The 15,076-nt window shown below is 38.9% G+C and overlaps 2 protein-coding genes across 4 annotated transcripts in view; both read right to left on the bottom strand.

The window, feature by feature from the left end:
* myh11a (myosin, heavy chain 11a, smooth muscle) overlaps nucleotides 1-7,841 on the bottom strand; it is a 30,628-nt gene extending 22,787 nt beyond the window's left edge. For all 3 annotated transcript variants that reach the window (XM_031753911.2, XM_031753937.2, XM_031753929.2), the window contains exons 1-3: nucleotides 7,696-7,841; nucleotides 4,238-4,602; nucleotides 3,813-3,969 (exon numbers count right to left, since the gene is read on the bottom strand). In XM_031753911.2, coding sequence (XP_031609771.1) covers nucleotides 3,813-3,969; nucleotides 4,238-4,579 — 499 coding nt within the window. In that variant the 5' untranslated portion in view covers nucleotides 4,580-4,602; nucleotides 7,696-7,841. The remainder of the gene's footprint in view (nucleotides 1-3,812; nucleotides 3,970-4,237; nucleotides 4,603-7,695) is intronic.
* A 4,245-nt stretch (nucleotides 7,842-12,086) lies between these two features.
* Nucleotides 12,087-15,076, bottom strand: cep20 (centrosomal protein 20). Its single transcript, XM_031753901.2, has 4 exons — nucleotides 14,976-15,076; nucleotides 14,055-14,252; nucleotides 13,116-13,200; nucleotides 12,087-12,670 (listed from the first exon to the last, which is right to left on the bottom strand). Exons 1-4 carry the CDS (start codon nucleotides 15,028-15,030, stop codon nucleotides 12,562-12,564), a joined length of 447 nt encoding a protein of 148 aa, XP_031609761.1. The 5' UTR covers nucleotides 15,031-15,076; the 3' UTR covers nucleotides 12,087-12,561.

The following is a 15,076-nucleotide window of genomic DNA, read 5'->3' as shown; positions in this document are numbered from 1 at the left end:
CCAGTCTCGCTGACATCATGCAGGTCTAAGAGCAGGACAAACTGCCTGAAACAGTGTAGAGAATAGTTCGAAGCCTGAACTGTGGGCTCACATGGATTACTTGAAAGTTAATTTAACATGATCATCACCATTGTAACAGTAAAAGTGATAGAAAATAAGGATGAGGAAAACATGAGTTCACTTAAACCCATATGAGACAGTCTCTTTCACTTTTGCACAATACTTGAGACACTTTATTTTTAAAGAATGAATATATTTCTGATTAAGTGTTTCTTGTCTTTTCTTTATATTTCTCCTTGTGTTTTTTTGTTATTATTTTTTGCCGCTGACTTATCTTGATTTCTTTACTCAAGCACTTTGAATCCCGGTTGTTAAAACGTGACAGCTAAATGGGTGGTCCAAGCTTAAATATCTACTGTCATATATATGATAAGTCCGAAAAAAAAATGTTTAGTCTGAAATAAATGCAGCAAATCAAAACACATTTTTTTCTTCTGCACATACAGACGCACAGACTGAACAGCATCTGCTATGTTCCAGCGTTCGTTCACAGAGATGAACAGAAGATATATAATCCAAACGCCACATCAACACCAATCCTCCCTTCTTCTTGTTTACTCTTGATGCTGTGTTTACAAACTATAGCTTATGAGGTAATTTCCTGTATCCTGGTTTGTTGTAACTTTAAATCATTTAGTGCATACACCTTATTAGTAACAGAAAAGCATTAGAAAGCACTAAGTTGCTTTATCAAAGACCAATTAAGTTATTTATATTGTCATTGCCAAACAAATTCAGCAAACTGAAGACAAACTGATGTTCAGTATTTCCAAATTTGTTCTGCATATCGGTGCAGTCACATTTGTTAGGCTTCTTTATTTACGTAATGCGTAATGCGATATTTACGTTGTATCAAAATCTTACACTATGTATTAAAGATATCCATTGTTGGCCTGATGCCACCTATTGGTTTGTGGACTTGCATTTTGAACTTCCACTATGGTTTATAGCTGTCTGTTAGTTTTTTTTAAAGCCTGATGTGACTATATCAGGTAGGGCCAGCAAACTGGATGCACAAGGTTCATCCATAAACTACATGAGTGCATCACACAGACACAAGTACAGACAGCTCCTGGATACACTCAGCTTTGACCCCAGTGATGCAAACTTATCTCGATATGTTTGCATCAGTCTCGATATAACTGGGGAGATATTTAAAAAGTCCTCCTCCGCAAATCCTTCGCAGGTCGCATTTGAAGGCCGAGTCGGTGTATCCTTCGTGGCCCAACCTATCCCAGAATTCATAGCGCGGCCCAGCAAATTCCAGTATCCAACAATGGAGGCAGCTACTTAGTTTTAATATTAGTCTTTATGGGTCACAATATAAACTTTTAAGATATTTTCAGGCGTGAATGTAGGTGTGCAAACTTCAAATATCTGCTCGGTTTATGAAGACATCACATATTTGCAAAAGTGCTCTGACGTTTTTGGAGACGTCTGTTACCCACCAGCTCGAAGCTGGCCGGGAGGTCGAGGCCCACTAGAGCCAGGGGGAACACCGCACTCAAGGCACATCGTGCCTTGACCTCCTCGTCAGCTTCGAGCTGGTGGCCTCTGAAGGATGCGGCCTATTTTATGAGATCTCGCAAAACTGTTGCAAGATCATGCAAAAGCTCATCTTAATATTTTTTTTCTCCAATGTCCCTTGTGGGGCTCCGTATTTATCAAGGAAATGAATGCATGGGCTGTCCATACATTTCATCATTTCATGCAGCATTGTCAACACAAATAGATTAAGTGATGAATGTGGGAAAACCTAAAGCTGCCGGGAACAGTCTGAGAGGGTGTCAGAGGTTGGTGGTCTCGATGCTACTGACATTTTCTCAAACAAAAGTACCCCGGGTAAAGAAATATAGTTTCAAGTTGTTGACTTACATCCTAGAACAATTATTTTGCTTTGTATATCACAGTGTGAATCACATACTCTCTAAAGGAATTATAATGACAACAAAATACAGAGCTTTAGAGTACCTGATTACTTGTTTGAATCTCTTCAAGCTTTTTAGCATTGAAATTCATGGTTCATTCAGCTGTGTACTTCAATACTGTAATAATGACCCTATAAGAATTGACAGCTGTGCATGTATGTGTGAGGCCTGTACAGTAGTACAATTATAACACAACTTTCTTTGATGCTTTCCAAACAATAAATTACAGTAACTCCTGTCCAAACATCCTGTTTAAGAAGGAAACTCCTCAAACCAAAGGACAAAAGTCTCAGGCTCATTTAATAGGACCAATAAACTTGTTAAATCTTTGGCATTTACACTGACCTAAGAAAATTTTTTTTGAATAAGAAAGAGGGTTTTCTGAAACAGGAAATGTTTTACTGCCCTCCACCCATCTCTCAACCATCTCACAATCCAGATGTCAAGTCCTCTGAGAGAACACATCGTCACATCAACATAAAATCCAGTGGGCAAGACCCCCTGGAAACACAGACACGGATTCTATGGGAAATCAGCCACTCTGAATCACTGCAGGGACATTTACTGTAAGCATGACCAAGACTGCTACCATCACCTCTATGAGACCAAAATACTATTTTGGTGTTGTTTTTCAGTACCGTTTTACATTATAATGAGTGTATTTTTTTTTGTTCTCACTACATTATAAACATGGCTCTGCATTTTAAGCCATCAGTTTCATGGATTAGTTTGCAGTTTGTCAACCACTTTGTCAACATGACAGTGTGATAAGCCTGTCAGCAGTCGTCACCAAGAGAAAAGTGATGCTTTTGACAGCTGATACCACAACTCGCCCACAACAAGCTCTTAAAGCTGCCAACAAACAGCTCAATTTGACACAGCTTACTTAAGAGCTTCAGCAGCTAACGCCTGCAGATTTTATTCAGTTATGTGTGAGGCCTGCTGAAGATTTACTTACGTTTGTTGCTTTCTTGTCTCAGTTTGTTATTATTTATCATTTTGATCTGATCATTTTAGTTTATAAATGTTGTAGCCCATCTCAGCATGTGCTGTGCAAAAGTCTTGAGCCACACCTCATTTGTTTATATGTTGCTAGTATACTGGAAAATAGCTACAGCAATTTATTGAAACATTTTTTGATTTATTTATTTTTATTCAGTATATAAGGCAAAAACAGAGTTTGCATCTATTTGGTATGACCTCCTTCATAAATTCAACACACCCTGAGCTATCACGGTCAAGCTTTCTTGTAATGTCTTTAAGCAGGCTTCAAGAATAGTTCTCCAGGTTTCTTGAAGGACATTCAAAGCTCTTCTTTGGTTGTTGCCTGACTTTTGTTCTGTTGTCTGCCAAGATTATCCCACACTGCTTTAAAATGTTGAAGTTTGGGCCCTGGGGAGGCCAGTCAGTGACTGAGAGCATTCAATTGTGTGGCTTTCTATTCAGGTATGCTTTTACGCTGGATGCCAGGGAACCAATACTAGGCTTAATAACCAAAACAACAGCAATGAAAAATTCCTCTGAATGTACCTGTACCTGGTCAGGTACAAGGACTAGACTGAAAATGAGTGAAAAAGTAGCCAATGTCCAGAGAAAAACTATGAAAGATCTTTCGAAAACCTGGAGAACCACTTTAAAGAATACTAGAGTCTGGCTCCTTGGAAGGAAAATACAAAGAAAGGGCTGCCTAAGACTTTTTTCTAGTGTATACTTTGGACAGATAACATAAAAAAGCCCCATTACAGAGCTAACATGGGTAGGAACATGTCTTTGTAGTATGAAAGTATCTACATCACAAGTGGAGTTTTGTAGTAAGCATCTTACCTTGCATCATGTTTCTATAGGCATTGTCAGTGATGGAATAGATATGAGGGGGTAGTTCATGTCGTTTCTTTCCTTTGTACATTTCGATGATCTTCTCTGAGTAGATGGGCAGCATTTTGTAAGGATTCACCACCACGCAGAACAGGCCAGAGTATGTCTGAGAGCAGAGAATGCAGGAAAAGTGAGACAAGGACAGCTTGCACAGTTTGCATGCTTGTTTCTGCCAGAGAACGACACAGAAGTAGTAGTAGTAGTAAAAAGTACAATAATCTGAGGAAAATCATAGTTTGTCATCATTTTTCTAGTACTTTATTTAGGGTCAGAGTTTGTACCTCCCAATCCAAATAACAAAGGGATAACAAAGTCCATAAGAATAAGGCATAAACTATTTTGTGAGCATGCGCTTGTTTTTGGTAAATACTTACATAAATGAGCCCAGAGAAGTACCTCTCGCGAAGATTGTGCAACACAGAGGCCTCATTTAGACAGGTGAGCTCGGCCATGTCCTCCACCTTGCTGAACTTGGGAGGGTTCATCTTCTGGATGTCATCTTTATTGACTGTTATCTTCTTGGCATTATCAGCCAGCTCCACCAGCACCTCGTCGCCATGCTCCTCCTTGATACTAGCTGCCTCAAAGCCATGCTTTTCTGATGGAACCCATACCAACTTCTTGGCAGACCAGTCAGCCTGAGCCATCGGGCTGTTGAGGAAGTCCTTGTCAACAAAGAGGAACTTCTCGTCCTCGGTAGGGGCGTTCGCGGACATCTTGGCTTAAGGTGAAGGGCCAGCTGTCGATGACAAAAAATGAACTGAATGTTAGGAAAGAGTGAGCAGTAAATAAAAAAAAGATGGATGACAGGAAGAATGCAAGTAAGGGAGAAAAGAGGCAACGGCAAGTCAGTAGCAGCAGTCAGTAAGAGACAAGAATCACTTGCAGGTGCTGGAGGTATGTTTTCTTAGTGACGGGGGAAAAAAATCCACAGATTGTGCCCATAGATAGCAAAACCCTGTGTCAAGTAATGAGTAAGTCATAGTGGGAGACATGCTATAAATTTGCCTCCTTGCTTGTGGTCATAACCCAAAGAGTTAATATGCTTCATCTGTCGGGGAGTTCCAGAGTGCAGCCATTCTCACAGACCTCCACCCCCTCTCGCCCCTGCACTCTCTCCCTGTCTCTCACACACACCACAAGGGAAGAGCACAAACAATTCCCCTCCCTACTGTAGATCCAATGACTGAGGCTGGGAAATTGATTTTAATTAACTCAGCAACAAAGACCGCTACGTTTTGTCAACAGCTCTATCTCAAATAACCCCAAACCATTAATACTTGCTGGCATTTACTTATACTCATTCAAGTCAGTGCTTAATTGTCAACATCCATTTTTTCCGGTCTTTCACTCTGCATCTCTCTCTCTCGCTTGCTCTCTCTTACTCTCTCTCTGTCTCCTGCTATGAGGCTTCAGTCTCGTGCTGTGATGACCATATATGGACCCCTTCTCTGGAGCAGGGCTCTTTTCTGCGGACCTAAACAGCAAGGCAAGTGAACTCCCAAACAAAGCCCATATAGGGAATAGTATGTCTCTTGCCGGCCTCGTCGTTTACTCCAAAATGATAACAGTAAGGCAGAGAGCCTGAGGGGGGCCCGGAGCTTTAACAATTGTGCTTCACACGGGGCCCTAGTAGCATTCATTTTTAAATGCACTGGTTAAATCATGAACAAGTGCCTGGGACTCAGTCATGTCTGAAAAGGAGCATTCCTGAGCTTATGTGAAATGCTAACAGAAATATGTAAATGTACATGCACTTAATTCTTTTCAAGTGTTATTAAAAAAACTGAACCCATAAGGTCTAATTTAGGGACTGTTACATAACTATAAAACCATAATTTGATGGATAAAATTAAATAAGTTTGCACATTTTTGAGTGGGAACAATTTTCACTTTCTAACCTGAGATAGCTTATAAATGAAATCCTGGTCTTAGACAAACCAAGTCACAAACAAACTATAAAATATACTGCAAAAGTATTAGCTCGAAGCAGAAGCAAACACTGTCTATATGTCAGGGGATGAAAGCAGTAAGTCAAGCACACGTCTGAGCAAACAAGGAAGGAACCCTCTGATGATCTGGTGATTTTCTGCAGATAAATGTAAACACACTTTTCCTGACACTCCCCATATGCTTAAGTATGTGCAGCCAATCAAGTCGCTCCTCCTCACTCTCTTTAACCTTACTCACCAACTTGTTTAATACTTTATACTTGTGGAGTCCACTCTCACTTTCTGTGATGTTGATACAGTTTGGTGCTCAGTAAGTGTATCTTGAAGGTAAAATAGGGTTCAGAGGGAAAATGTCTCACAGTCATGACGATGGTTTGTCATCGCTGGCATCTTTATTCGTCATAAACTAAACTACACATAATCCAGTATTATTGATCTGTCATAACTTTAACCACTAAATATAATATTAATTCAAAGCTGAAGAGAAACTCTCTCCTGTGTAATCATCAAACCAAATCAGTATTGTCTCGGTTCTAGTTTGTCAAAAGTATCACACCAAGGCTAAAAGTAAAACTTACGATGAGACCAATAAACTGGATAATTATTCCAGAGTTTCTATCAAAAATAATAAACAAGTGGAAATATCACTCAGGAGACTAAGTGACCTTTCTATTTGTGGCTGACCATTTTACAACTTTTCTCTCTTCTTCCTGTTATCCTTTTATCAATAAACGCAGATGCATCAGGTTTTCCGGGCCTTTGCTCATAGTTTGCTATTAAAATTTGAAAATAATTAAGATGCATTTATTAAAATATACACTTAACTTGTTCCAGGAAGTGTTTCCTCTTATTTTTTGACCAGGAATATCCCAGTGCTTGCAAAACTGTTCATTTAACTGTTCATGCAGAAACCTGTGATGCTGTGGCAAAATTACTCCGTTTAAAGTTGCATCCAAGTTTTACATATATATAATTGAGTTTAAATAATCAGTTATTAGACTGTCCATTAACTTGTGGGGTTATGACAGCGAAAGCCCTTGAAATAAAACAGAAGGGAGACTACGTCTACATGCCAAATATCCTTGGGCAGGATACTAACCCCAAGTTGCTATGAATGTGTGTTAATGTTAGACAGAAAGCACTTAAGCATAGAAAAAGGCTTGTATGAATGGGTGAATGAGGCATGTATAAAGCGCTTTGAGTGCCTCAGGAGAGAAGAGTGTTATATAAAAAATCAGTCCATCACTCCTCCAAAACCATCATGACAAGCTTAGTTAGCTGTATGTGAAAATTGTCACGAGTCTGTATCTGCATCTTCAGGGAAAACATACTGGATATACATGCAGCCTAATACAACCATATTTGGAAAACAGGAAACTCAGTGGTCAGTGGGATGTGGTTCTTAGATAGAGAGACCTTTCCCTTCTTCCTTATTATTGCGAATACTTTTTTACAGTTTTTTAAAAATATATGTATTTTTTTTTTAGTTTTAACTGTAGTTTATTAAGTTAACAATAATGCTACGTCGTCTGTTGCACTTTATCTAATGCGCAAATAAGTGTTTGCATACAGGAGATGTATAATTACATAATGATCTGACGCCCAGATATGTAAACTATGTCATTGCTTTTAATTGTCAGAAGAAGTTATGAATAAAACTCATATGCTAGGCTACCATAAAACATTATTTAAAGCATATTTTTAAAATAATGTTTCATAGTAGCTACAAAGTTCACATTAAAGCTCTGCAACCGCCATTATCTACAGGAAAACACGCAGACTCACTCTTCCTTAAACGCAGTTAAAGTTATGAGGGGATGCCGTTTGACAGGTGCACTTCATGACCGCCGCTGCACGCTTTCACTAAAGGATATACTTACATAATGTGAAGAAACGGGTGTTTCGGGGGGGCTTTGGCTTTGGAAAGTTGGAGTTTGGAGAAGCCGGCGTTGACGAGGTACTCCAAAAGCGAACAGTCCAAATGACCCTCGTCAATTTCAAAGCCTTACCATTTAAACTGCGGACTGTTGCGCGAGGGTGGAGCTGTACGAGGGGACCCTCCTCCCCCTCCTCCTCCAGCTGCAGCATCGCCCAGTTGCAGGCTGCATCTGTCAGCGGGGCTGCGGAGGCAGCGGACATGCGCACTGCGGACACCAGCAGGTTCGAGGAGTCACAGGGATGTGGGATGTGTAAGATGAATGAAGAGGCGCTGAATGGAGTGGAGGGTGCTGCTGACAGAGAAGCAGAGGATTAAAAGGTCATATATAACAGTCAACAGTAAAATGGAAAACACCATAACTCCCTAATCTCCGTGCTTACTGTTCCAGCACAAAGACATCATGTTTGTGTGTAAGACTAGCGCACACACGAGCTGTGAGGTCAGGTTATGGTTGTATAATAAAGTGGCGTGTAATACAGTTTTGAAATGCTTTCATCAGTTTTTTAATATATTGAACTTTACTGCAGCTAACAAATCCAGTACATCTAAATCCATAGCATTTATGTTACAAAACTTTAAAAAAAAAAAAAAGTGCAACAAGTTTATACATGTTACATATTTTTATAAATAAAATTATCCAAATTGATATAAAACTTCTCGTTAAAATGAGCTACATCATGAGCCACACTACATTAAAATACCCCTAAAAATAATCAAGCCTATGTAACACAGCAAGGTTCATTCTACGTCTTGGTTATGAGTCTACCATAAGCACATTATTCAGATTAATAGACGTGACACTGTGTTAAATTAAATAATAACTTGTTTTTTATTAATTAAAATGAGATCATTTGTATAAAATTAGATAACTAAACCTTCATTTTTTTTAAATGTAACTGCAGTTTATATTAAAAAAATATAAAAGAAAATGTGTTATAGTATTACCTTACCAAAGGAAACATCCTCTCCTCTCCCTCCTGTCCAAAGAATTAGTTCAATTACTCTATATTCTTGCAAATGGACAAGCCAGATGTGTGTTTGTAGGTAAACAGCATGGCTCAACTTGAATTTATGTGTTCATTCTTTATGCATGTACAAAAACCTTTCTAACATAATTTACATTTCAAAGAATGCATTCAAATGCAATCAAGAAAGTCTTGACAATGTAACTGCAGTCTAATAAAATATTATTTCAAATTGCAATCTGGGCTTTTCCCCCCTTATTTTGTATTATTTATTTCCACACACCTCTGAGTTGAATCTAATAATGCTAAACAGTGGGGAAAAATGAACAGGAATCATGATTATAAAACTGTGTGCTTCAGTCCTACACGTTGTAGGGTTTAAAGATTACGCAATGCGTTCCCACTCCTCATAAGGACAACCAGCTGTCCCCTGCATAGGAATCCCCTTTTACTGTAACCTCCCTGGAGAGTTTCCCTCCAGTACATAACTCATAATTCGCATAATGAATGTGAGCTTCTTTGTGTGTGTGCGCACATCCCATCTTTCTGTTGCTACACACACAGCAAACTGCTGCATCCCTCCTGTGTGCAGCTTCTTTCCAATGGAACTTTCTTTATAAGGACACTTTTCTGTTTGTCCCGGTAAATCAAGCTGCTGGTTGATAACCGCGCCAGAGACATAGCACTGTGTTCGTGTGTGTCTGTTTGTGTAAAACTGATGACAGACCTAAGACCAACATTAAGGGCCTTCAGGTTCCCTCTGGCCAACATCAAGGAGATGGGGTGGCATTCGTGGAGAAGGACCACGGGTTGAAAAACTCAGCACAGACAGGCAGTGGGAGGGATGAAGAGTGAAGAGGAGGGAAAGAGGAACAGATACACTGAACAGAGAGGTTGCAGTGTGTGCCATATAAGGAGAATGGCGTCTGTATGGAATCTCTGCAGCTTTCTGTGTTACTTTCAAAGTCTAGCACAGGCAACCACCCCAAGCCCCAGTGACTAAATATGGTCCAATGGCAACAGGGTTGTTCAAACAAAGTTACTCCTATGGCTTCAAACTCTAACTCTATTTACCTGCGGTTAGCTGTGACAGACAACTGGTTTATAGTTTCTGTTTAGTGCACATAAGAGAAAGACTTAGCACGATGCACTTCTTGTTATTTTCAGTGAGATAAAATATGCACACAAGGCTAATGCCTTTGAAATAAGTACACGGAGACTTGGGATTCCCTCTGAACTAAACAGTGTATAACAGGATCATTTTCCAGAATAAGAGCCATAATAATGGATGAAGGTAGAAGGAAAGAGAAGGAGAAATTAAAAAGGTTTTTTTTATTTGTATTGAAAGTTCATCTGTTCTAAACTTTGTCCTGACACACCTTTAAGGAGGAGACAGTGGGAGTGAACATGGATTAGAACCTCTGAGTGAATGACGGAAAAATGCCACTCCAAATGAATTCAACCTAAGCTTTCACTTAGAAATCAAATGTTAATCATCTGTATTTTATTTACAGAAAGCAAACGAATTACATGCAGCAAGTGAATTCAAACAGTTCACTGTTTATAGTAAACCAGACAGAATGGCTAAAGCAAATGAGCATGTACATGTGGAGGATTCCCTCGAAGCAATAAAAACAAAACGAGCTGTCATAATACGATCTCGTACATACAGCATGTTTCGTGTTTTTTTTCTTCACCCTCATGTCCATAGATGGTCATCTATTGGAGAGAAAACATGTTTATAGATATGTTTGACCCCCAAGGAATGCAATTGCATTCTAATTTAAGCACAGAGGCAAACATCAGTTCAGTCTGCAGCAGTCAAAGGATCACTGCATTTAACACTATTTATACAGCTGCCTGTTTTGCATACAACTGATTTATACAGTGGAGGAGAAATGCTACCAATTATGGGGCAAACTGCCAATTGAACAATCATGTCATTGTTCAACTTCAGGAGCTTATAAAGCCATTTTAAAGAGAATGGATATATCAGATGTCAGTGAACCTCAGCTTTAAGGACAAATCAGGTTTGCTTTTGTAAAACCATGTAAATTCAGACATTTTCAGATGAATAAAGACATACCGCTATTTTCATTTGATACTGGGAAACAATAAATTAGGACACCATAGAAGATTAAGCCCTTCAACAAGCTGCACTAAAGGTACTGAGGAGATGGTGTATTCAAGATAATGCACCATCTCCTCAGTATTATCACTTCACTGTTTCAGTGGATGAATCTGAGACCTATGATCAGCAGAAACAAATGCGTATAACCTAAAAATAATTTAGACGTAGAGCAGGTTACAAATGGTTTAAACAGTGCAACTAAGTGCCCAACATCAGTAATCAGGATAAAAAATAAAAGGCTGCCTCAGTAGATAATCACTTCCAGAAACTTAGGGCTTTAAGTTTAAGTATGAGATAAAAATGTCAAGTTCCTTAAAACGGTGAGAAATGATGTGAATTCAAAAAGTATGGGCTTGATGCAGTGCATAATTAGCGTGGGATCTGGGCTACACACAGTATACACATATTTATAATAACATTTTGTTGATTTACTGTTGTTGTTTTGTTGTCTTTGGGGTCAGATAAAGTAAAATTATCAAGGTAAGAAGGACCTCGTTGCCTTTTCTCTTAAGCTGCAGAGAGAAAATGAGAAAAAGAAGTAAACAAGAAAGAGAGAAGCTACAGAGTAAAGTCTGGAAGATGCATTATATCTTAGTTTAGGTTCATTTATATAAGCACATGTGGACCAATTCGCAATAGTAAATACAGTTAGACCAACTAAAGGGCACGACTTTGGATAATGGGTGGGTTTAGTTTCAGACAGCAATACAATGACCGCTAAAACGCTGATACAATCACAGGAAAGTGTTATTTTGGTCAACGTTGAGGAGCAGCTACTTTAATCACCCTGTGATGAAAACTGTAAAAGAGAAAGTGCTTGCATTCACAATGAATAAGTCTTGTAAATATGGAAAAGCCTGCAACATTTCATATCAATGTACAAGCTGTATGATCGCCGCAGAGGCCAGTTTTAATGCATGCAGCTTAATTAAAGTGCACTTGCTGTGGTCTCTGCTATATTTGCAACTTTTATGCTCTCAATATCTTCAATGTTATAAGGTCTTTTAGGACATGTTACAGTGTAACATGTCCATCCATTCATCTCCTTAGCTGTTTATCTAATTCGGGGTTGCAGTGAGGCCGGATCCTATCGTAGCTATCAGAGTGTGAGATGTGGTGTGTATGCTGGGCAGGACACATGCAAGCACAGGGAGGCCCCAGCGAACCAGACCAACCAACAAGACTCAAACCCAGTACTGTTGGGATGCATGTTAGAAATGATTGGCTGCATAAGACTGAAAAAATAGGAAAGATGTTTAATCCTATGAAAACAGCAGACTTCAGTTTTGTCTGTGGTGACACTGCCACCACATGGTGGAGAATGAGATCAGCAATTGAAGTTGGTGAATAAAAATAAAGATTTTTTTAATTTTTACACTGTTAAAAATCAGTCAAAAAATATAACATATTTACAAAATTAAACACCAAATACATCACAAACGTAATCTCAATCCTTTAACTCAACTATGACAAAAACAATTAGGATTATTAATTATTAGGATTACACTGTGACTAATATAAATAAAGTGTTGAAGTCTGATAATAAATTCAAAATGTAAAAAAGGCCACAAAGAACATTTGGCAATTTATAATAATGACACAAAGATTACTGAGCTAACAACACCTTACAGACTTCACGCTGTAAAGGCTGAATAACTGCAAGGACAGAGGTGAGGTACAGCATAGTAAGTCACTGCTGGATCATTAAACTTTAGGCATCAGTTCCAGGAGTGTTAATGGCAGCAACGCCTCGCAGAAACACCTTTCCTCCCTTATCACTGCTGTTCACACAGTGGGACACTAAGCCATATAGAAGAGGTCTGCAAAATAAAAAACCAAAAGAATTGTAATTAAGTTTTCATTAGAGAAGGAAAATGGGTGACTGATAGTAATTATTTTAAATTCTATGCCTTTCAGTTTTTCCTGGCGGTACATGGAGATAAGTGCTAATTTTAAAAAAAAAATTAGAATAAATTCCCAAGTCATCAAGCCAGTGCACAATCGTTTATTGCACATGCTGAGTCATGTGATTCCTCAGGGACAATCTGACTTTTACAATACAAATAATGACGTTTCCTTAAAACTGTGAACTGAGACAACCACTTCCAGGTATTTCGAGATAAAACTATGATGAGGATTCATGGGAACACTGTCAAATTGTTACGCCCACTCTGAACATTCCCCAAAGAGTTCAGCTAATTTTTGAACATTATGTTCAGGAGCAGACTGTACTGGTATTTCTTAAATCCTGCTTTCTACACTTACACTGACTTGGAGCTTGGATCCTCAGTGACTTTCAGCTCATTCGCCAGGAACTGTCTGTCCAAAGGAACTTCGGGTTGGCCCGACTCTGAGAAAACAAACAGTGCTGAGAAATATTCACTTTTCTCAACAATAGTTGCTGGTTATAATGAGAGCCACTGGTATCTCAAAATACAAATACGCATCCAGAGTCAAGTGTAGTACCTCTACTTTTACATTAAAATGTATGCTGATTTCACCCATTCACCACAAGCTCATCAGTGTACAATACCATGTAATAGAACCCTCATTAAAAACTTTATTGGGTCCTGGTTTGGATGTCTTTTGCCTTCAGACTTGCTTTAGTAACACAGATTTAAGAAGGTGCTAGAAATAGTCCTCAGAGATTTTGGTCCATTTTTAGATGACAGCATCACACAGCTGCTTGGATGTAACATATAGTCATTTGAGTTACTGTTCTACGCAGCTCAAAGCAGTCTGGCCTTTCTTCTCTGACCTCTGGCATCAACAAGACATTTTCACTTAGAAAACTGCCACTCACTGAATATTTTCTCTTTTTGGACTTCTGGACCCTTTTCTTCTTTTTTCCTTGTCTGTAAACCCTACAGATGTTTTTGTGGGAAAATCCTAGTAGATCAGCAGTTTTTGAAATACTTAGACAAGCCTGTCTGGCATAAACAACTATGCCACATTCAAAATCACTTAAATCACATTTCTTCTGATGCTCAGTATGAACCTAAACAATTTGTAGGTCTTGACCAAGTCTACATAGTTGAGTCCAGTGAATTGCTGCCATGTGATTGGCTGATTATACATTTGTGTTGACAAGCAGTTGAATGGTTGTACCTAATAAATCATAATCATAATAATAGTAGTTACAGTTGTTAAAGTTTGTAAAAAAAAAAATATGTTGCGCTTGCACTTTTTTTTGACCTCACCCACCTGCAGTCAGCACAGACGCTGTGTACCTGTACTTGTTGAACTCCAGGTACTCCCTGATGAGCTCGTTGATGATCAGGTTTTCATGGGACAGGGGAGGTCGCGGTTCACGCTGGTCATCCAGGGCGCTGAACACCTCCGCCCGGATGCGAGCCTTCAGCTGGCCCAGCACACCGCGGGACTCCAGCGTTTCCCTCAAAGCTAAATATTCACATTTTTAACACAGCAAAAAAAAAATAAAAAAATAAAATAAAGGATAATACATTGGAAAACTAAACAACCCCTGGGGGTAAAACGAATCTGTTTGGTCAGTAAATTTAGCTAACGAATGAAAGGGGGATGTTTTTGTACGACGTACACCGTACAAAAAATTACCAACTTAACATATTGTTGGTATTTTTAAAGCTATAGACCACTTCGATAACAACTCATATTCATGTCAATATCTTCACCACACACTCTTTAAATCGTAGTAATTCTCAACCATTAATCTGTTCCTGTTTTTATGAAAATGTTTATTACATGTCCTCCCCCTATGCTAACTAGCCTAACCCTGAACTAGCTGGCTAGCAGCTGTTAGCGTTAGCGAGCAGCGAAAATTTCATGAAAAAATCTAGATCGAATAAAGTATATTACGTGTTTAGCTATGCCGAATCGAATTATAGGTGTTAACAATAAAGGCGGCAATGGGTTGATTTATGCTTAAAATATCCCTAAAACCACTGTCATTTAGGTAGCTGATTTATTAAACTTTTGAATGGAGGCTGGTAATGATGTTTCTGTGTTTTATAGTTTGCCAGTGTTCGCAGCTTTTCGCTAGCTTATAAAATAACATCTAAAATTATGTGGGTTGATCTGAGTTTGTATTAGGATACTAGTTAGGAAACAAAATAATGAATTATGCTAATGGCAGTGAGCTCTTACCGCACTTCAGTTCAGTGATGGTCGCCATCGCAACGAGTGTTCCTATAACCCACATGAGCGTTTCCAAAAATAGCGCCCCAACAGGTGGCGAGAGACAACTC

This window comes from Oreochromis aureus, linkage group 6, assembly GCF_013358895.1.
Source record: "Oreochromis aureus strain Israel breed Guangdong linkage group 6, ZZ_aureus, whole genome shotgun sequence".
Lineage (NCBI taxonomy): Eukaryota > Metazoa > Chordata > Actinopteri > Cichliformes > Cichlidae > Oreochromis > Oreochromis aureus.
This window is presented reverse-complemented; position numbering and strand designations above follow the sequence as displayed.